Source organism: Pyrus communis, chromosome 4 (genome assembly GCF_041283825.1).
Source record: "Pyrus communis isolate YQ-2024b chromosome 4, ASM4128382v1, whole genome shotgun sequence".
NCBI lineage: Eukaryota > Viridiplantae > Streptophyta > Magnoliopsida > Rosales > Rosaceae > Pyrus > Pyrus communis.
Window position 1 is genome coordinate 3658332 of NC_142568.1, and position 20287 is coordinate 3678618.

General features: G+C 35.1%; 3 protein-coding genes across 10 annotated transcripts; all 3 read right to left on the reverse strand.

The window, feature by feature from the left end:
- Positions 1-253: 253 nt before the first annotated feature.
- Positions 254-1300, reverse strand: LOC148697318 (uncharacterized). The gene is made up of 2 exons (XM_088691979.1): positions 1010-1300; positions 254-927 (listed from the first exon to the last, which is right to left on the reverse strand). Exons 1-2 carry the CDS (start codon positions 1298-1300, stop codon positions 328-330), a joined length of 891 nt encoding a protein of 296 aa, XP_088548105.1. The 3' UTR covers positions 254-327.
- A 3595-nt stretch (positions 1301-4895) lies between these two features.
- On the reverse strand, positions 4896-13087 carry LOC137721726 (RNA-binding ASCH domain protein). 8 transcript variants are annotated; one of them, XR_015961454.1, is made up of 12 exons: positions 12824-13087; positions 11995-12185; positions 11829-11889; positions 11652-11700; positions 9365-9419; positions 9201-9288; positions 8231-8349; positions 7913-8056; positions 7423-7516; positions 5903-5948; positions 5573-5686; positions 4896-5457 (listed from the first exon to the last, which is right to left on the reverse strand). XR_015961454.1 is itself a non-coding variant. In XM_088692356.1 (11 exons), the coding sequence occupies exons 1-11, from the start codon at positions 13011-13013 to the stop codon at positions 5683-5685; spliced, it is 1041 nt and encodes a 346-aa protein (XP_088548482.1). In that variant the 5' UTR covers positions 13014-13087; the 3' UTR covers positions 4896-5682. The 8 variants fall into 8 exon arrangements, 6 of the variants coding, with proteins under 6 accessions (XP_088548482.1, XP_088548480.1, XP_088548479.1 ...); XR_015961453.1 differs by having other exon boundaries at positions 5903-6057; positions 12824-13085; XM_088692356.1 differs by having other exon boundaries at positions 4896-5686.
- Positions 13088-15101: 2014 nt separating this feature from the next.
- Positions 15102-20068, reverse strand: LOC137723685 (uncharacterized). The gene is made up of 11 exons (XM_068462880.2): positions 19930-20068; positions 18587-18726; positions 17795-17928; positions 17468-17676; positions 17034-17312; positions 16878-16936; positions 16589-16625; positions 16408-16479; positions 16108-16258; positions 15827-15970; positions 15102-15720 (listed from the first exon to the last, which is right to left on the reverse strand). The coding sequence occupies exons 2-11, from the start codon at positions 18711-18713 to the stop codon at positions 15310-15312; spliced, it is 1623 nt and encodes a 540-aa protein (XP_068318981.2). The 5' UTR covers positions 18714-18726; positions 19930-20068; the 3' UTR covers positions 15102-15309.
- Positions 20069-20287: the final 219 nt, after the last annotated feature.

The window sequence follows — 20287 nt, forward strand, 5'->3', positions numbered from 1 at the left end:
CAAGTCATGCTACAACATTAATGTTGTAAATAAATCACGCGAACCACGTTGCATGCTAAAGTGGGCACAAGCCACTTATTAGGGCTTGCCAAGTATTCATGGTTTGGATGGTTATGGAAGTTTATTAGGACTAAGTGAAGCTAAGGTTGTGGAAGACACTGAGCTATTTGGGAGCACTAAAAGTATGTAAGCATACTTTGATAAACCACATAAACTTAAAAAAATAAAAAAGACAATTAATAAACCACATAAACTTAAAAAATAAAAAAAAACAATTAATAAACTACATAAACTTAATACAATCGAAAACTCATAGACTACATAAACTTAATAATGATATTCACCATCTTGACTTGGTGATGGACTTGGGTGATAGTCTTGAGATGAATCATCATCTTGAAATATACTCCTTGTGGCATTCCTTCGTAAAATTTCCTTTTGCTTACCACGTAAGTATCTCTTCCTCTTAGGAGTGTATTTGTCGAGGTCCTCCATTATCAAATTAGTTTCGTACATTTCTTGCTCCCTATCCCCTTCTTCCTTCATGGCCAAAAGCATTTGGGCCGATTCTTCTTGCCGACGACACTGGATTTCGTTCATTATTGCCATTTCGCTAGCAAATTGTGCACGTGTCGGATCTTGAGACTTCCCTTTTCTCTTTGCTTCCTTTTGCTTATCTCTACCCGGGGGCCTTGCAAAAGAAGAAGTTGGGGTCATTTGTTCGACACCTTCATTGTCGGCAAAATTCACACCTTCATTGACATAATTTGGGGGTGGGGCTTCATTATGAAATAATCTTCCACATTGTTGGTTTGCATCGGTTCCCCACCTCGGACAATCCTTGAGGATGTTCCAAGCATGATGCAACTTAAAAGCTTGATTTTTTGGTGTAGTTCTTGTCTTGTAAATAGCCATTGCTTTGTCACCCTATGCAACAAATACATAAAAACAATTAGTTGCAAAATACTATTATGTACATGACAACTAAAATATCAACAAATAAACTCACAATTTTTGAGGCGCCCCTTCCACTAGGCATGTCAACCATGGCTTTCTCCAAGCTTCCTTTCCACAAAGTGCACGTTTTGTTGATAATCTTCCACCGATCATAAACACCACCAACTTCCCTTCGACCGGCGTTGAAGTTTTCATGGAACTTATCAACGATTTTACCCCATAAAACCTTTCTATTTTGATTGGTGCTGACGGTACCATCTTCGCTAATCGAAATCCATGCCAAACATAAAGCAATAACTTCGTCAAAGGTCCAATTACGACCTCTAACATGCTCTTTTGCCATCTTGAAAATTCTGGAAATGAGAATAAATGGTATAAAGAAAAATTGGAAGAATTGTAGGAGAAAAGTGAGTTTTGTGTGGATGTTTGAACAAATACATAGGTATTTATAGAGTTTTGGGTTGAATTTTAAGTTAAATAATTTTTTAAAATTATTCTAGCCGTTGGATTTAAATTTGGACCGTTAGATCTTTTTTTTTTACCGTTATATTTAATTATGTTTGATCTAAGCCGTTGGATTCAATAAATACATAAATATAAAACTAAAAAAAAAAAAATTGAACCTGGACCGTTGGATTAACCAACGGCCCAGTTAAATGTCACCGTTGGATATAAAAAGTAGCCGTTGGGCTGCTTTTTGGAATGATTGCTGAGGGAACACCCCACGTGGGGCTGTCGGCTGGGCTGAAATGCCTGGCGCGTGGGTGAGTGGCGGAAAGGGAACTGGGCTTCACAGCCCATGTTTCACTCACAATAGGTAGGGCCCATAATGACTTTTGGCCTAAAAACGGGCCGGTATTTGGCCTTCTTTTAAGTTTTGGGTTTTAGGTTTTATTTAGCACATGGGTTGGAGTGGGTTTTGGGGGGGGGGGAAAAAGGGGAATTTTAGGTTGTAAACCATTGTTGGAGATGGTCTAAGTAAAATGTCATTGTGCAAAAGAAAACACGGTGAAAGTGGAGATCATGGAGTTCTTCAACCACTACTAAATACCAATCGGTTTTTAATAATTGTTTTAATTTTAATATGGTATCAGAACAAGGTATTCACGATAATTGATTTTGGCAACATATTTTAAAAATAAAATGACGCGGATATATAACTCAGATGCCCTTATTTTTGGGAACTTTAACGAAAAGCTCCTGGTAAATCACATTTTTACATTAAAAAATCAATCATGGTACTATTTATTTTACCCTTTATTTTGTCTTTTTTGTAAAAACTGAAAATTTTCAATTTTTTTCATTAGTTTTCCTCTTATTTTTTTTATACTATTTTTATTTTTCTTTGATATTTGGTCCATTATACTTCAAAATTTGCAGGCCAGAAGTATATCTATATTATTATTAAAAAAACCCTCATTGTCAACTTTTTTTCCTAATTTGCCCTCATTTTTGATACACTATTGACAAAATGAGGGCAAAATAGTAATTTTGTACCTTTTGACAAAATGACAATCATATCCATATTTTTCTTATTTTACCCTTTTTTTTTATACTTATTTAATAAAAGTAATAATTAATAATTAATAAAAGTTTAACACCAAAGATCGTGGGCCGTACATGACAACGACTCATGATTTCATCACCCAATTAAGATCTCTCTCTCTCTGTATACATGAAGTTGGGAGACACATGCAGACAAGGAAAGCTATGGAAAGCTGCAAAGGCATGGGACCCCTTTAACGGAATCTCCATTAAAATCAGAAGACCATGACTAGATGAACAACTATTTTAATTATTTTTAGTTTATTTAATACTTTTGATTATGCTACTCAGTACTACGATTTGATAGTATTTCTCTTTACTTGAAAGTGAGAGGTCTTAATTTCGAATCTTATAGATGACGAATTTGATACCACATTAAGTTGCATATTATGTGGCTTAGTTGAACTACCCTTCCTCTTAATGGAATTGAATAATTAGGGTTAGGGATATAGGAGATTGGGGGCTACATTTCTGTAAGCATTATATGTAGTTAAACAAAGCAAAAAGTTTAGGTTGGGGATAATATTGAACCACTTAGTACTACGGTTTAATGATATTTTTCTTACAAAATCACTTATAAGTAAAAAGTCGTAAATTCGAATTCTCGTTGAAAGTGTATTCGAATCAAATTATTATGATAAATCTATTGTAAGGCTTAATTCACTCTTTTTATTAGTGTAGATAGTATTGGATGTATTAAAAAAAAAATAGAGCTTCTCAGTCTTGTCTTCTAGTCTAATCATTGGAGAAGAATAAGCTGCATAAGATACCTCTTAAATCTTGGTTTGTTTGGTTTCTTTACAAATTGAAATGAAATAATGATTTTTGTGAAATTGAAAACTAGTTTGTTAACTACTTCTGTACTCTAGCTCGTAATTATTTTCAGTTTTTAGACCAAAAAGTGAAAGCTTCTTTGGTTTTAGTTTTCGATTTTTTTTTAACTTGAAAATTAAAAGTGATTACTAAACGAGTTTTCTATATTTTAACAAACATATACTAAAACTAAAATTTGAAAAAAAAAAAAAAAAAGAGTTATGAAATGGGGTGTTTCGGAGCCTTGTCAGGGCAACTCCACCATGGGGGAAAGTGCTTTAAGAAAAAGAAGAGAAAAGCAACCAAAAATAGAAAAGTTACTTGGTGAGTATGAGTTAAGAGACTAGTAATCGTTGATTTTTAGGTTAGTATCACAGAAGTTAGGAGTTTGAACTTTTTAAAGTGAAAATGATAATATAACTTTTTTAAGTGAAAATGATAATATATATTGATTGAAGAAAGGAACAAAACCTAGTGGGAGAAAGTTTGACTTGTGTCATAAAGGATTATGCGAGTTGGACTACAATGACCAAAGCAACATACCATTTCCCTGCTCAGGGAAATTGAAAGGAGTCAGACCCCTAACTAAATGCCCCTCTTTCTTATGTTCACAAGCTAATAAAACTCAAATAAAGAATCCAAAAGAAAATGTAGAAGATCCTCGAACCACAGTCTCCACGTTAAATGACATCCCAAACAACGGTTTGAACTTAAAACTTGTGCTGGGGACCTTTTGATCAAGTTGGGTTTGGGCCTAGGTGAAAACTCCTAGCTCCCCTTATTCGTTTCCATTGAAATAATTTGAAAGAATTAGCATGTCTTAGAAAGTATTCTAGTTGAATTAATGACTCTAATTAAAGCGTGGCATGGAAACTAAATGCTTATTAGTTTAGGGTGAGAGAAAACCTGTGCATGCTTACATACTTTTAAAATGTTTATGTGGTTTCAAAATTTATCGGAATTTAAATATTTTTAGGTTAAAATGTTCATAAAATTAATTTAGGATAGCCTACATAATTTTTTTTTTTTAAAAGTTAATTTTAAAAAAAATAGCCTTAATTCATTCTTTGATAATCTGGGGCTAAAATTTTGAGCCAGAAGGGTTGGAGTAGAAAAACTGTTTCTGGGCTAAAACCTAAATTTTCTGGGCTAAATATTTTTAAATTTTAGGTCACCATTGGAGATGGTCTTAAGTGAGGAGGATAACCTACTCTAAGGGAAGGTTAATTGAATCAAGTCAAACACTAACGTTCTAGCCATCCACATGAGTCAAACTTGAAATCACTCACTCACAAATAAAGAAAAATATCACTCATACCACGTTACTAGTTGGTTCCACTTTCCCTGTGTTAGTTAAGTCTTATCAACATCTGAAGGGATATCTCTATACCTATGGGATGGCTACACGGAAAACGATAACGATGAGAACTTGAAAAAGGAAGTTCACGAGAAGTAGTGAACAAAAGCTTGATGTCTCTCTTTATCCAACACCACCTCACAAGTCATAGGCACATTTTTTGTATGCGTCTCACTGTAAGTGTTGGAGGGATTTTGAACATGAATCTTAGTTAGGTACAAAATTATTGTATTAGCCAAAAGGATTCATTGATTGCTCAAAAAAAAAAAAAATAATAATATTACAAATATTCTTCACACGTAACATTCTTTTCGGCGTTGCATAGTATAGACGAATTAATAATTCTATGAAAATGTCGAAGCATGCTTAAGTAGAAAACTACAGAAACAAGTGAAGAGGGTAACTAGGCAAGTAATAAAAGTGGATTCACCAGAGAAAAATACATGGAAAATAAGAACTTGTTTGGATGTGTTTTTAAAATGACTGAAAGCGCTTTTAGAGAAAATGTTTTTTGGTTCCAAAAGCACTTAAAGTTCTTTCTGCAAGAAGCATCAGTTATGTGCTTCTTTTAGGAAACACTTTAAGTGATTTTCCTTACTAAGGATTGATTCCAAAAACATTTTCATCAAAAACGCTTTCAATCATTTTAAAAACACATCCAAACGAGCTGTAAGACGACAACAGCATCTGATAGTTGCAAGAAATCGGAAAAGGTGATGGTGATTCTGAGATATTATGTGGATGATTCCTATGGCTGGCGCAGTTACTGGAGAGATCTCGATAGCCTATCCATGTGAACAATTGCTAGAATGTACTTCCAAGTGCATTGCGAATTTAGTGTGGAAAAGAAAGAGGAACAAGTTTCAAACTTTCATCAAGACAGGGATTGGAGAATAGTACTTGAGAACGCGAAGCCTTGTCTGAATCAAGGATGCTAAAGGCAACATCTGAGGAACCTATTTAGTGCATCCATCTCTTTGAGTGCTCCATGTATGGCTCTAGAAATCCAATCAACTGAAATGCCACGAGGAACACAATCATTTTATTGCTTCTCAAAAATTCAAAACTAGAAGCTTAAGCTAATGTAACGCGTTTTAAGTAAACGATACAACTGTTGTTAAGCTCATAAAAAAAAAATCCAACTGTATTAATTAGACACAATCTAGGGCCATGGTGAAACCTTAGATTGAGAGTACAGATAAAAACAAAGTTAGAAATGGATGCAGATACCTTACTACCATCACTCGACCACCGTGCACCATATCCTTCAGCAACCCTGATTTCAAAGACGGCGCCATGTGGTTGAACAATATGCACATTTAACCAGCAACAATGTGTCATTAAACGACTGATCACATCCAATGCAAGCCTGTTTTTATTGGAATCTAAAAGGAGAAAAAAAGGTAACAAAGCCTGATCTTAATACAAAAAATACAATAGTTTACATGTATGAATAAAACTTGGTTTCAGACACAACGAAAACGAAAAAAAGACAAGTGGGGCACAAAGCTTGTCATATTCAACCGTGGAATTAACATTTGCAATTTATGACCACAACCCAAAAACATGACAAAATATTAGGAGCTTATCGGATCATTCAATGCTTTTAAAGAGGTCGACATCAGATCTGGTATGACAGATGATAGCGTTATTCAATATTGCCCTTATCCTCAGGCCTACAATTTTATGTAAATATCTAAGAAATATGAATGATTCTTCAGTACTAATCCACAAAGCCGTATCACTACTTACAACTTTTAAAGTGTTCGTAACAGATTTATTAGCCATTATATTTACAATTATCTATTACACAGATAATAACAGATGTGTTGATTACTATCTATCAAACACAATCTATGATAAACATAAACGAATGGAAATAATATACTTGTAAGGCTGACACAATATCAAAAAGAATCATATTGCATAAGAGCACTCTACCCGTGAAACAAATAACACTATCTTCATGTGAAAGAGTGACTTGTATTGCATTAGGATAATTTATCTGTCCCACGAGCAGGGACAGAGCTAGGATTTTTTTCTCGGGTGGGCTTTAACTCTAGGTTACATAACCTGTTAAAATCTTAATATAATGAGAATACTTCAAGGACTCAAACATACAACAAAAGCAAGAAACAAACATGCAATGCAAATATGTACAACATAAACTACTTATAAAATCAATACAATGAGAATACTTCGAAGAATCAAACAATCGCACAAAATAAGCTCAACAAACATAAACAACCGAGTACAATCCTCAATCACATAACCTAAATTAAGTGAAACGTATGAAGTATTAAAGCTTCTCAACACTTACTCAGGAAGGCTGAGTTTGACTAAATCATTACAACTACTACTAATTTTTTTCCCTTCTAATATTCTCACTTAGGCTGCCGCCCAAGGCCTGCCCTCAAAGGGATCCGTCCCTGCCCACAAATAAAATAGTTCAATTTTTTTCTCCATAATTTATATTCATTGTGGGTCTTGTTTGATAAATATTGATGAGGTTTACACGAGATACAAATTTAGAAAAAAAGGACATATGCAATAAAAGTTGGAGATTTGAATTTTGTAAAATGTAGTACTTATTATATTGCACCCTCTGGCTCTGACACTTAAAAGATGTATAAACAGTCAGACTCAGAAGTAAATATCATAATTATATGTGTAACTCAACCCATAAAAAATAAGATGGTAATGACATCTCCAGAGTCTAGATTTAAATCAAGGCACTAAAAGTTGCTCACCGTTTCCATCTATAGTACCCCAATATTTACTGCTACTCCGCTCTGCGTGTTTTGCCAGGGCCCTAGCTCCATGAGTCAATGTGCTATGTTCAACCTTTAGCCAGAAAGAACAAAGTTCATGAGGCATACAAAGATACATAAAATCAATCTCCAAAGCCTCAAGGAATAAAAGACATGCCGAAAAGAGAACCTCAAATTTTTAGTATATTTTATTCCTTTATCAATCTATAATCAGACTTTGTTATGACAACCTGATCGACGTTTAATTGACAGGGTCCAATGTCTGTTGAAAAATATGTAACAGAAAACACCAGAAGATTGATGCATATACATATGCCTATATGAAAATCAACAGTCACGCTTTCCTTTTTCTGATTTGATCATTTTAGATGTTAAAAAAGTTTACATAAGTGGTTCCGAAATGCCTACCATACAAAGTAAAAGGGAATGCACAACACATTTTTCCAAGAAAGGATTATCAGTGTCTTACATTCAATTTATATGGCAGCATAAACGATGACAGAAGAGTAGACCTTGGAGGGGGAAGAGCCTCTGGAATGGTCCCTGTGGTATGTGCCAGACCAAGAAGGCCTTGAAGACCTCCCTTATTCAATCCCTGAATGGAACAATATACCTATCAAAACTTTCATAAGACGTAGTGAACTTTTATCAACTCAAGGCAGCTTGATTACAAAATTCCTCAATATGATGGTATCGAGCACAAGTTTACAAGTGATCAGACTAAAATAATGTACCCTATCCACACGATGAGGTGAATGTCTAATAATGCAGAAAGAAATACACTTACAAAGAGCATGCCAGCTAATAAATTGCAAGGCTGGAGAGGCAATTTTGAAACACTAATCGCTAGGACACCATTTGACATTTCCTTCTCCTTGGTGTAAAACTTTCTGTAAACTTGCACACCTGTAAGTAGCATGCCCTTTAGTCTTGAACAATTGTAATCAAGGCCATAAATCACTTGTTGATGATAAAAAAATAAAAAAAAAATTATTAAGACATTTAGGGCCTATTTGTATTGAATGAGTTCTGGTAATGGATTTGGATTCGGAGGTCCATATCCAAAACCTGTTGCTTGGGGCTGGTTTTAGTAATTGAATTTGGATTTTTCCCAAAGGCTTCCAGAATTTGAACAGCTAAATCTAGGATTTCAAATTATTGCGAAATCCACACTAAGCCCTCCCTCCTTCCTTTGATCAGTGTCTCTATGATATTATGTATCAGTTAGCAAAATCCAGAAACAATAAACTTCTGACTCTTCTTCCAACACATGAATTAGTTTCGCAACTCATATTGTAAATGCAAGTGCAAGGGATATGCTAAACTTTGCACCAAACCAGTATCGCTGCCTTTTCTTCCCCATCTTCTGCTCAAAAAATTTGGTTCTTATGCAACATTAGAACACAGAACACACGAACTAGCTCCACTTTTAACATGGTCATTTGACAGTTAATAACTTACTAGTACATGATAAATCATTACAGCATGTGAGGCAGATTATTTAGACAGTTTTCTCATAATCAAGGATGGAAAATTTTTTTGCACAGAATCTCCCTTTTACATTCAAAAGATTATATTTTCATAGTATTTTATAAATAGCTTTCTGAATAAGTTCCAAGAATTGAGATACTCTCACAACAAGCGCTATCTTTTTTAGCTGTACATTGAACCTTTTTATCATGGTAGCATCTAAGATTCTAAGCTAATAAATAATAACTACAAACTGGCACAGTAGGAAATAAAATATAAGCAGCTACCTTGTTCAATGGTTTCAACTCCAGGAAGGACTTTAGATAGACCCTCAGCCTCCATCATATCAGAGAACAAAGAATAACTGTGAACATCCTGCAAATCCATTAACTCATAGCAGAGCCAATGTGAATATACAAAACGAGAAACTAATAACAAAAAGCACAGGCACCTGAACTTCAATTAGTAGACATTTATTGAAGAGAATCGAAGATCCTGAGACAATTCTGCATCCATAGAAAATAAAAATTAAAAACATGAAAGATAAATTCATTCAATATACAAAACCCTAGTGGATGAATAACAACTATACACATTGCAACATTGATGAGATGGAAGTAAAACCCAAAATGAAGAGAAATCTAGATAAATTCTTTTCACTTAATCACACGAAGCAACAAAAGCATGGTCCATAAAATACATAAGCTCGTGCAACGTCAAAGCCAGTTCACAAGTAGCTATGAAAGCACAATATGCTGCAAGAATGAGATATTTTCTACACCAAATTAATATAAAAAAAAATGCATATAGTGAATAGAAAAAACATAAAGCTTATAGTGGACAAGAAATTAAATAAAATATACAATCCCCAAAACAAAATCAGTCACCAACAATACACCCCCCATGAAACTTTTTCGTTCGGGAGGAAACATGATTATAGTATTAAGAATGTGAAGTACAATGCAGACGGAACAGCAGTGCGAGATCCACAACCCTCGTCATACAATAAACAAGAGAGCCAAAACAAAGAATATGATGCTACAGCATCCACCCATGCCTAAAATAGAAACAGAAGACATCCAAACAACAGCCAGGACAGCTAGAGAGAGAGTAGACAATCATAAAAGACAAAGAGGCCAAAGCCTACAGAGACCCAACTTTTCTCTCAAAAACTAACTTTTCCTTTCCTCCATCTTACCCAGAAAATAGCTAGCACATTATCCACATTCAAAAGCACAAAATTCTAGAAACAAGTATCTACATGAAAAGGCCGCACCCTACTCAACGGTTGAGTGTCACCTAGAAACCTGAAAACAATTATAACGCAATCAAAAGGTCACTGAACAATGAACAAAGAGAAGGTCAATGCTCTCAGCATCCCCATACAGTGAGATGTGGCCTCTTCAGTTGATGAACCTCACTAAGTATTCACCCTTCCACGAGTAACAATTGAAGCAAAAACTGAACCTTAGCCTTCCAAATCTACAAGGGATGGACTGAAAGCGGGAAATTGTAATCCTCAAATAAGGAGAGGCAAAAGTTAAAACCTAAGGCTTGAAGACTCAAGATGTTCCATAAATTCTAAAAGGTGAAAGCTCAAATATTCTCAACCAATGAGATCAAGAAGGAATACAGCAGTCTTGAGCTCACTCAAATTTCTGTAAATGTTCAAGGGCCAAATCCTTTGGCTTCCAAAACTAGATCTGAGAAAACCAGTCTACATAATGATATGCCTTCTAAAAGCCCTTTTCTCAGTGATATACTCTTCTGCCATCTCATATGCTACCACCACTCTGTGTATAATTTGGCTAGCTCTTACCAAAGGCACTTTGGGAAGGCAAGATTGAGTTGTCAAGAACCTCCCTAAATCTGAAAGGCAGTACTTCGGCTAGAACTTTTTATAAACTAGAAACAAGGCTAATAGGTCAGTAAGCATGAATCTTCAAGGAGTCCAATTTTTGGTTATTGAGTGCATGACTGTTGCATTTGCAATCCCAAAGATGAAACCACTATGACACCACCGTACCCACGTGAACCAAATCTCATGAAAATTCCCTGATTGCTAATCTTGAAACTGAGACAACTCTTGTATCCCAAGCTACTGTTGTCACTCCAGACCTACCTTAAGAGGGAAGGAACACCCAATCCTTGAAATCTTGAACCTTACACTCTACCAATTATTCTCCTGTCTATGTTTTCTTTTTTTCAGTTCCTGGAGCAAAACAGTGGCAAGAGCTGCTTTGAAACACATCACTGGGGTCTGATTTGAAACACATCCCTGTAAGAGATGGAGGACCCGAATTTATACCTATGTTTATCTTTTATATGCATTGTCTTTGTGGTGTTACATGGTTTTTACACAATTCAAAATCTTGTCTTAGGGCTTTCATCGAATAAGTTGATGGGTGTGAAAGTTCATTTTAGATTGAACCTCCAGTTTTAAAGACTCTTCATCACTTTTATTTACTGCAAACTACACACACCATTAACAAATGATGTGAAATGTGTGTACAAAATTCATGGAAAAAGAACATAGCAATACGTATAAGTAACTAATTAAATAAGACTCTTGGTTATCATATTAGGCACCAAAACCCATGCCAGTCAATTGAATTTAGAGAATGAACTTCAATTGGAAACAAGAAATTGTATGGTACTTTACACTGAAAATACAGATAAAAATATACCAATAAGCCTGCACAGAAACCAATATATGCATAAAACTTGAATGGTCGTACCTACAGTAGTCACCAATAGCACACCTTCCTTCAATTGTTTTGAGGCCATCTACAGGCAACGTCAATTAAGTTGATAGAATAAGCTTCAATTCATAGTTGTTTTATCATCCTATTTAAAATAAAAATTATAAATCTTGTCATGTGCCTACAAACAGTGAATTTTATAGAAATAATTACCTTTAAGCTGTGAAAAGAAAGGCTCCTGAACATGAAGCTCAAAGTCAACAGCCTTTAACATCTGGTGACAGGCAACAAGTTTTTCTTCACTAATTAATCAAGCCGCTCTTAAAACTGAAAACATCAAGAAAAACAAGCAAAACCGAAAAGGCCAATTGTACTCTACATTAAATAATTCAGATCCCTTCTCCGATATCAGCTTCTGCCATCCATTTTCTTCTTCTTTCAAGGAACTTTCCTGAACATCCGAGGCCACATTGTGACGTGTGCCAAGAAAGGTGCCAGAAATTATGGATTCGTGCAAAGCCAATGCCAGACGCTTGTATAAAGGATACGGTGGAATCCCTTGAAAACAATCTGCAAACAATTGCCATATTTGAACACCATACAATCAAATAGACCCATGAATATAATTCAGATCAAAAGTCAACCTAGACATCATGCATTGCAAATATACGTTTATTGTTCTACGCTTACATTTGCTAGTACCATGTTGCCAAATCATCATTATGACTAGTTACAACAGTTTTGATTAGTTTGGACATCTGTCAAGATTAGTTAGTTAAAACTTAAATATGATTAGTCATCCGTCAATGTATAAATAGCCGAAGTTTATCGTAGTTGTAATTTAGTTCAGATCAATTGAATGAAATCAGTTCTTCATTTCTTCTTTGTGTTATGCTTCCTTAAGAAACCCTAGAATTTTCTTCTCTTCGATTCTTGCTGTGAGTAAAGCTAATTTTAAGGATTATGACGGATTTCATGGCTTCGATATCAGCATACATGTGTGTGTGTATACATATATACACGCAGTTGTTAGTCATACACATACATATGCATGAATACACACACATTGGGCAAGTTCTCTGTTTGGTAGATAGGAAAAAAATTTGAAAATTCAAAACTTCGAGAAAATAAACACATAAAATTTTGGCTAGAAATTGTTGGAAAGCAACGGAAACAAAAATCAAATAGAAAATGATGAATTGATATACCTGTAGTATCGGAGAGGGAAGGGGGGAAGAGGTCGTCGTTTGGTTCGGGTTCGGGTTCGGGTTGGAGTAGTTGAGAGCAGAAGTCCTTGGGCAACCCTAGATCGAATTCTAGGGTTCCATTTACGAAAGATTGGAGAGTGAAGTTAAGGAGCTCTTCGAGAGTGTCTGCCAGGTTAACCCGTTCTGCCATTTTCTTGCTCAGCTTTCGGATTCTTCTCCCAGTTTTCTTCCTAGCGCCTTTTCTTCCCCCTTTTACCAGCCAAATAAATCAAAGACACGTGGTTGGCGCCAAACTACTATTTTGACTTTTTAACCTCTTGCACACTCTGATTATCGTTACGTGTTTTCGTTTGATTTATTATATTCAACGGTCAAAATAATAATAATAATAATGTGTGTGAGAAGTTAAAATAGGTGTAAAAATTATCTCCTTTTATTTATGAGTTCATTAGGAAAACTACCTCAGTTCTAAGAGTGATTTTAAATTGATCTGAACATGCATTTTAAAAATTTGACATTAATTAGGTCATCAACGTGAATGAATAAATAAACTAAACACTAACCAACAGAAGCAGTCGTTGTGACGGATGTATGACATTGAAATGAAAGAATAAGTAATATATAAGATTGAAATATTTTTAAAATATTGTATGAGGTTACAATTGAACACAAACCTAAAGGTGAAAATATATTTTACCCTTAAATATTTGAAATTCAAAATTATGTAAATGATGCATTAGTTATAAGACCAACTCCAACTCTTGGAGTAAGTCTCAAATTTTCCCTTATATTCCCCCATTTCATCCCAACGCTTGTGCTAGAATGGGGTTAAGTGTTGGAACTAAAACAAAACCAAATTCCGGCCAAGATTTAGGCCAAACTCAGAGATGGAGCCCACATATGAGAGTGAAAAATAACAATTGAAACACCCCCACCAGGCAAGGACACGCGCCTACGCCAAGCCCAGCAGATCTGCCGACATCACCCACGTGGGCTTGTCGCCCACTAGTCCTATGCAATAATGAGCCTAACAGCTCTATTTCTGATCGGGCGATCAATTTTAAATGGCCGTTGGTTAATCCAATGGTCCACGTTCAAACTTTTTTTTTTTTTTAGTTTTATATTTATATATGTATTGAATCTAACGACTAAGATCGAATATAATCAAATCTAATTGTAAAAAAAAAAAATAATAATAATAATCTAACTGCCCAAATTTAAATCCAACGGCTAAAATAATTAAAAAAATTATTTAACTCAAAATTCACCCAAAAATCTATACATCTCTATCCTGTGTTTCATATTCTTCCATAGTGTTTTATGAGTTTCATGTGTCAATTTAGTGATTTTTCAATATTTATCGGAATTTAAATATTTTTAGGTTAAAATGTTCATAAAATTAATTTAGGATAGTCTACATAATTTTTTTAAGTTAATTAAAAAATAGCTTAAATTCATTCTTTAATAATCTGGGGTTAAAATTTTAGGTCAAAAAGGTTGAAGCAAAAAAGTTGTTTTTGTATCAAAACCTAAATTTTCTGAGCTAAAAATTTTAGGTTTCAACCTAATGATTGGAGATGTTCCAAGAAATTCAAATATTTTCTATTTTTTACCACAAACATGATTGGACTCACTTCAAAAGTAGTCTATGATTTTGAACCTCGATCTAAAAATCCGATTTAGCTTTTAAGTGCACTCTCAAGTCTCAACTAGTATAACTTCAAGTCCCCACAAGCAATACTTTCACACACAAAGAAAATAATAACGTATAAAGTTGACTAGAATGAAGTAAATATCTCTTGCACTACAAGTTTCCATACTTTGGAGGCAAGTTAACAACTACACGCTAGTCCAGAGCCGTAGATTACAAGCTCAACTCCAAGTTTTGGGGTCCATCTGTGGTTTTATGCATATAGCTGTTGAACGTATGTGTGTTAGATGGTTAATGAATGAAATAATTGTGAACCACTGTTTTGTGTACCAAATTACATTCGAATAAATTTAAGGTTCCACTATAAAATCAATGACAACATAGAAAGTTACCCAATTTACTTATAAGCTCATGCAAGGTCCCTCCTTCCATCAATGCAGATTCATTTTCAACATGCCCCCTCACGTGTGACAATTTTCAGTCCTAACACATAGACAACACAAATGGGGTGACGTGAAGCATGTGGTCGTTAGACTTCACATGTGGGACAACCTGCTTTGATACCATGAAAAAAGTTGAGGTTCCACCATACGACCAATTGGCAATATGCAGAGTAATCCAGCTTACTTATAAGCCTATGCAAGTCTCTCCTCCCATCAATGTAAGATTTACTTTCAACAGTATTCCCTCATTCAAATATTCTCTCTTGTTTTTTTCCATTTATATCAGCGTATGTACATGTACAATTTTGTATCTCTATAGTCTATGTATAAGAACTCCGATGGAACTCGCTTGCGCTTATCATTCCATATATCTGAGAATTGGTTGCTATATTCTATGCTAAGCTAGGATTTGGGTTGTCCTTAACGGCAGTAGCTGCGCCCAACTCCATCACATTTTCTGTTGCAGACACAGAACCATCTGCAGAATGGTGGTTTCGTTCATGATTGGCTTGTATTATCCATAACAGAACCAACAACACCATTAGTGTTGCAAGAAAGGCCATTGCTGCCCAAACCATCTTAGCGTATCGCTTCAACGGTTTGCAGTGTTTGACAAGGATTTCAGAAAATGCATCCTTCACTGTCTGACATTCTACTAGGCTTTCCATTCCTGGGTATGAATTTAGTATACCTTGTATTGAACTTGTGTAGAGTTCCACCAGTTTGTAAGCGCTGTCCGATATAACTGTTCCATTCTCGCAGGTTCCACTGTTGGCGTCTGAACAAGTAGCTACTCTCAAGACCTTCGGAAATTAAATACAGATGATCGAGGGTTAGACAGTGATAAGTACCCAACATGTTAAAGCATAAGAGCCTTGGTCAAATTCATAAAACTTGTATTGAGCATACCTCTGGGATGTCTCCTATTGGAACGGAATTATTTGGACATTTTTGTGGTTGGTATTTGTATTCTGGTGGTTCTGAGAAGGGATTGCAGACATATTCTATATTCTGAGATGATGTTTCCTGTAGAGATGATATGTTTGCATTTACCTGGAGATTTACCAAAGGTATAAAATTTCAGATTTGCAAGCATTTTTATGTTGAATGCAGTCGACAAATTAATTTAGATTGCTAAACCAAAAGACATTAATCACTCTGCTAAACCGAAAAACATTAATCACTCTTACCTCATTAACAAGTCTATAGATCCCGGCACCAACATCATTTAGAAGCGATTTTGCTGAGACCAATTCATCGCAGGGGAGGATTGAGCTCAAGCTGTTGTTGTTCGGATTTTGTTGGAAACTTTCGAGAGCTGTGCATGTATCGTTTGAGAACCTGAAATCGAACAAACGGTTTTCAATTAACATTCCTAAACCTTTTGTTGTATATTGTTTCTTGTGTTTTCATTTACGGAGTCCTATCAAATGTTCTTTAAGAATATACATGTATAGAACACTTAAGGAAAGGAAAAGAGCTACACATACTCTGCCAAGAAGAAATACAGCCCAAAAAATACCCAGAAAAGAGTAGTTAACAACCAGCATAGTATAATGAGCCTGCAGTAGACAGAGAAAAAACAGTGTGTTAGGATTTATATCGTTCTAAATTGTTGCATAACTAATTTAGTACCTGTACAAATCAATTTAGTAAATTTTTTACACTTACAGTTGAACTAGCCGTCGTAACTTCAAAACTCCAGACACTGCAACAGGGAGAATTACAGCTTCAGCAATAATTACAGTTGAAATGATGTACAGGAATTCCGGCAGTTTTAATAGCGACTACTGGACATATCCGATTCTTAAAAGGCTTATATTGCTTATGTTGCCTTGATCAGACCTTCATGGAATCGACCTAATGTGTGGTCCTGATTCACAGTCTAACAACAAAAAATTTACGAAGAACTAGTAAAGCAGATGATAAAATGAATCTTGCAAACAACTCAAATACCCACCTGACAGAGCAATCACTGCAACCAGGCCCAAGGAAATAGGCACTGTTGTTACAATATACCTGCAGGCGCAAATATATCACATTATTATTAACATCCAATGAAGGGAGTCAATTGTTACTTGAGACTTGGGAGGGAACTGAAAGTAGAAAGACTTACACTATCTTGAGACCCTTGTCAATCAAACGCCGGTTCTTCCTAGCCTGCCTTTCTATATCTGCAGCTGCAGTATCAAGCTTTTGGGATGTGGAGGTGAGGAAGCTCGAAACCTCTGTGTTTCCAGTTGAATCAAAGTTGTTGCTCATTTCTTTCATGGCTCCTGTTGTGTTGTACACGGTACCTGATGCTTCATTTGCAGTAGTTATGATAATGTCCACCACTGATTTTGCTTGTGAATGAAATCTCACGTTGCCCCCTAAAACTAATCCGAATGCAACTCTGCACGCATGGATGATAAAGGAACTAGTATCATGAAATTATATATTTGGAAGTCATTGGAGAAACTTGTTTCCATTTAGAAAAATACAGAATTTGTGTGCAAAATTAGATTTACGTGTTTTAAATTCGGTGCTAGAGTTGGACTGACTACTTACATTGCAAAGACGGTGAAGAATATGGCGAGGAAAATGTGCCATTGCCAGAGGTAACACTGCTTATGACAAAGTAATCTTTTCTTTAGCTTTCCACTCTTCCTATTTTTACAACAAAGTTTGGTTGCTAATAGGAAGCATCCATATAAAATGCCACACAAAAGCCACAGCATCCCAAGTGCATATCCATGAATTCCAGTAAATATCGTTGACTGCATAAACACCATCAAAGTTAGTTACTTTTGGATCAAATTTGAATTCGAAGCAATGGATGTGTATGCGAGCGCAGGCGAAGAGAGTGAGAGAGAGGGAGGAAGAGGAAGGGCTTACACTCCAGTAGTGCTTGTTGGTAATGTTGTATCCTCCTCTATATTTTTTCAAATCATCTAAAGGATCCACCCTTACAGTATCATCTGACTGTGTCAAGGGCTCTGATACATTGTTTGCCTGAAGCAAATTGCTCCCTGGAAACGAGAATTTAGGTAGTTAGAATTGAATCCCATTCCACTCCCTCAGTAATCATGTTTGGGAATTAATGCACTACTTAAGCAATACTAATCTATCTATGCTTCTATCCATATTAAGAATATGTGATTTTCTCGACATTTTTCATCCTCAATATTGCAGTGGTAGAAAGTAATAATGCTTATACACTTTCGATCCACACCGGTCTTCCTCTCTCTTAATATTAATAATTTAACTAACTAACATAATTGTTTTAGGAAAATAAAAAGAACCTATGATTTTTTTTTTCATGACTTAAATTTTTTTACTGTGTTTGACTTGCTTTTTTCTTTATTTAAATTTTTTTGAAACTTTGAATTGGAGAGCATTTAGAAGTGTTTCCAAGATTGGAATCATAATAGGAATACCTTTTGGAATTTTTTTTTCGAACATAGAATTTCGGGTGTAATGACAAAAGCTCTTAATTAACCAGCTAAAAGATAAAAATAAATAAAAAAGACGTGTGTTTCCATGGCAGGCCGTGTTACCAGCAACAGTGTATACAAACATTTAAGTGCTTTTATCTTACGTGACAAATGGAGAAGAAATAATGACGCATAAATTGTACAGCACCAAGATGCAGGAAAGTTCACTACGGGTATATGCCATGCAACTCACCTGGTACTTGTGGTGGGGGTGCAAAGTTGGTCGACCCAGTAGACTGTCCTTGTATTTCTGTGATCATCCTCAAGGATAAAATCAGCATCATGGAAACAACTAACGATGTGCTATATGTGGAAGCCATCTGTAACCTTAACCTGCCCAAGTAAGTAATAGATCGATGCTCTGATTAGCAAGATGATCACAATTCTTTTGCAGAGAGAGGGAGAGGGAGAGAGAAAGGAATGACAATTTGAATGATTTTCATGCTTTAGTATTGGATTAGTTGTGGTTAATTTATATTAGGTGGTGTCATCCACATATCCGTTTTACCTTTCACCATCCTTGGTTAATTTTTGTTGATCTTATTTAATTCATTCGATCTAACGATTGGAAATTAAAAAAGATGTGTGAAAAAAAAAAAGAAAAAAAAAAGAAGAGAGTGCGTGGATAGCATCACACTTTATATTTGAGCAAAAGAGTTGCAAAAGGAAACTAAATTCTCAAAAGAAGCATGTATTTTGGGATTTGCATGAATTTAATACTAATTACATTTCCGTCTTCTACAAAATAGACTAATAATGTATCCATTCAAATTAGTTTTTATCAGATTTTTTATTAATTTTGTGTTGGATTTGTTTAGCCACTACAATATGCTGATGCATGTATATACACGTTTACGTACTTAGAATGTATATGCAATTTCTTCTTCACAAAATAAAGAACAATATTAATTAATGGAATTGTTATTGGTACTCCAAATTTCTCATTCTACACCCCAAATTTTCTATATTTAAAAAAAAAATACATTTGTAGAGAATGTAAAATAAGATTTTTAGAGTACCGATAACATTTCTCTTAATTAATTTAGGCAGCAAAATTTTGATCAAGAATGCCTCGTAGGGGCGCACGGCCCACTAGGAATGGGTAGCAAACAAAAAAATTTTTGATCAAGAATATAGGAAATAGGTAAAGTGCGTATTAGTTAACAAATTACTTTGTAACGAAGGAAAGAGATGGTGTTTTACCGCAGAAGTAGAAAACAATAATGTCTATATATATACTCTGGTGCTGGTTCAATTGCCACCAATATCTCTCCTTTAACAATTAACTATTTAACTCATTAATGCTATCGTTAGTAAGAAAACGAAAAAAAAAAAACGATGAAGTTCAATGAATTGTTTGTAAAAAAACGAAAGATATGTTGAAGTTCAATGAACGGCAGGAAATTTAGGGAAGAAAAAAAAGTTAACAATATTTCCCGGAAAAGAGGTCGGTGTGGATTAATTTACGAAAACAAAACCATTAACGTGCGGTAGAAATAAGGGAAAACTCGTTTTAATTTAATTCCACGAAGTTACCTGAAATTTAGAGATGAAAAATGGCAGGTTTCTCAACGTTGAATGAATACAGATCAGTTGCTTCCAATTCTTCTTCAATGGCTTCTTCTTTGCAAAGGCTTCGTCTTCGCAAATTGATCACTAATTGCCTTAAATAACTCAACCAAATGACTAAATAACTTCAAATCTCTCTCTCTCTCTCTCTTCGAAGTGATCGATCAGCCATCTGTCTCTTTCAAAAACATCAGATATTATTTGATGAATTTGTGAACGTGTAGTTATCTAGAAACTGAGACTCTTCAAATGCTTGCATGTCTTGGCGTCCTTCTCTCCGTCAGAGTGTTAAGGGACAAAACAAAGTCACGACCCTCAACTGAAT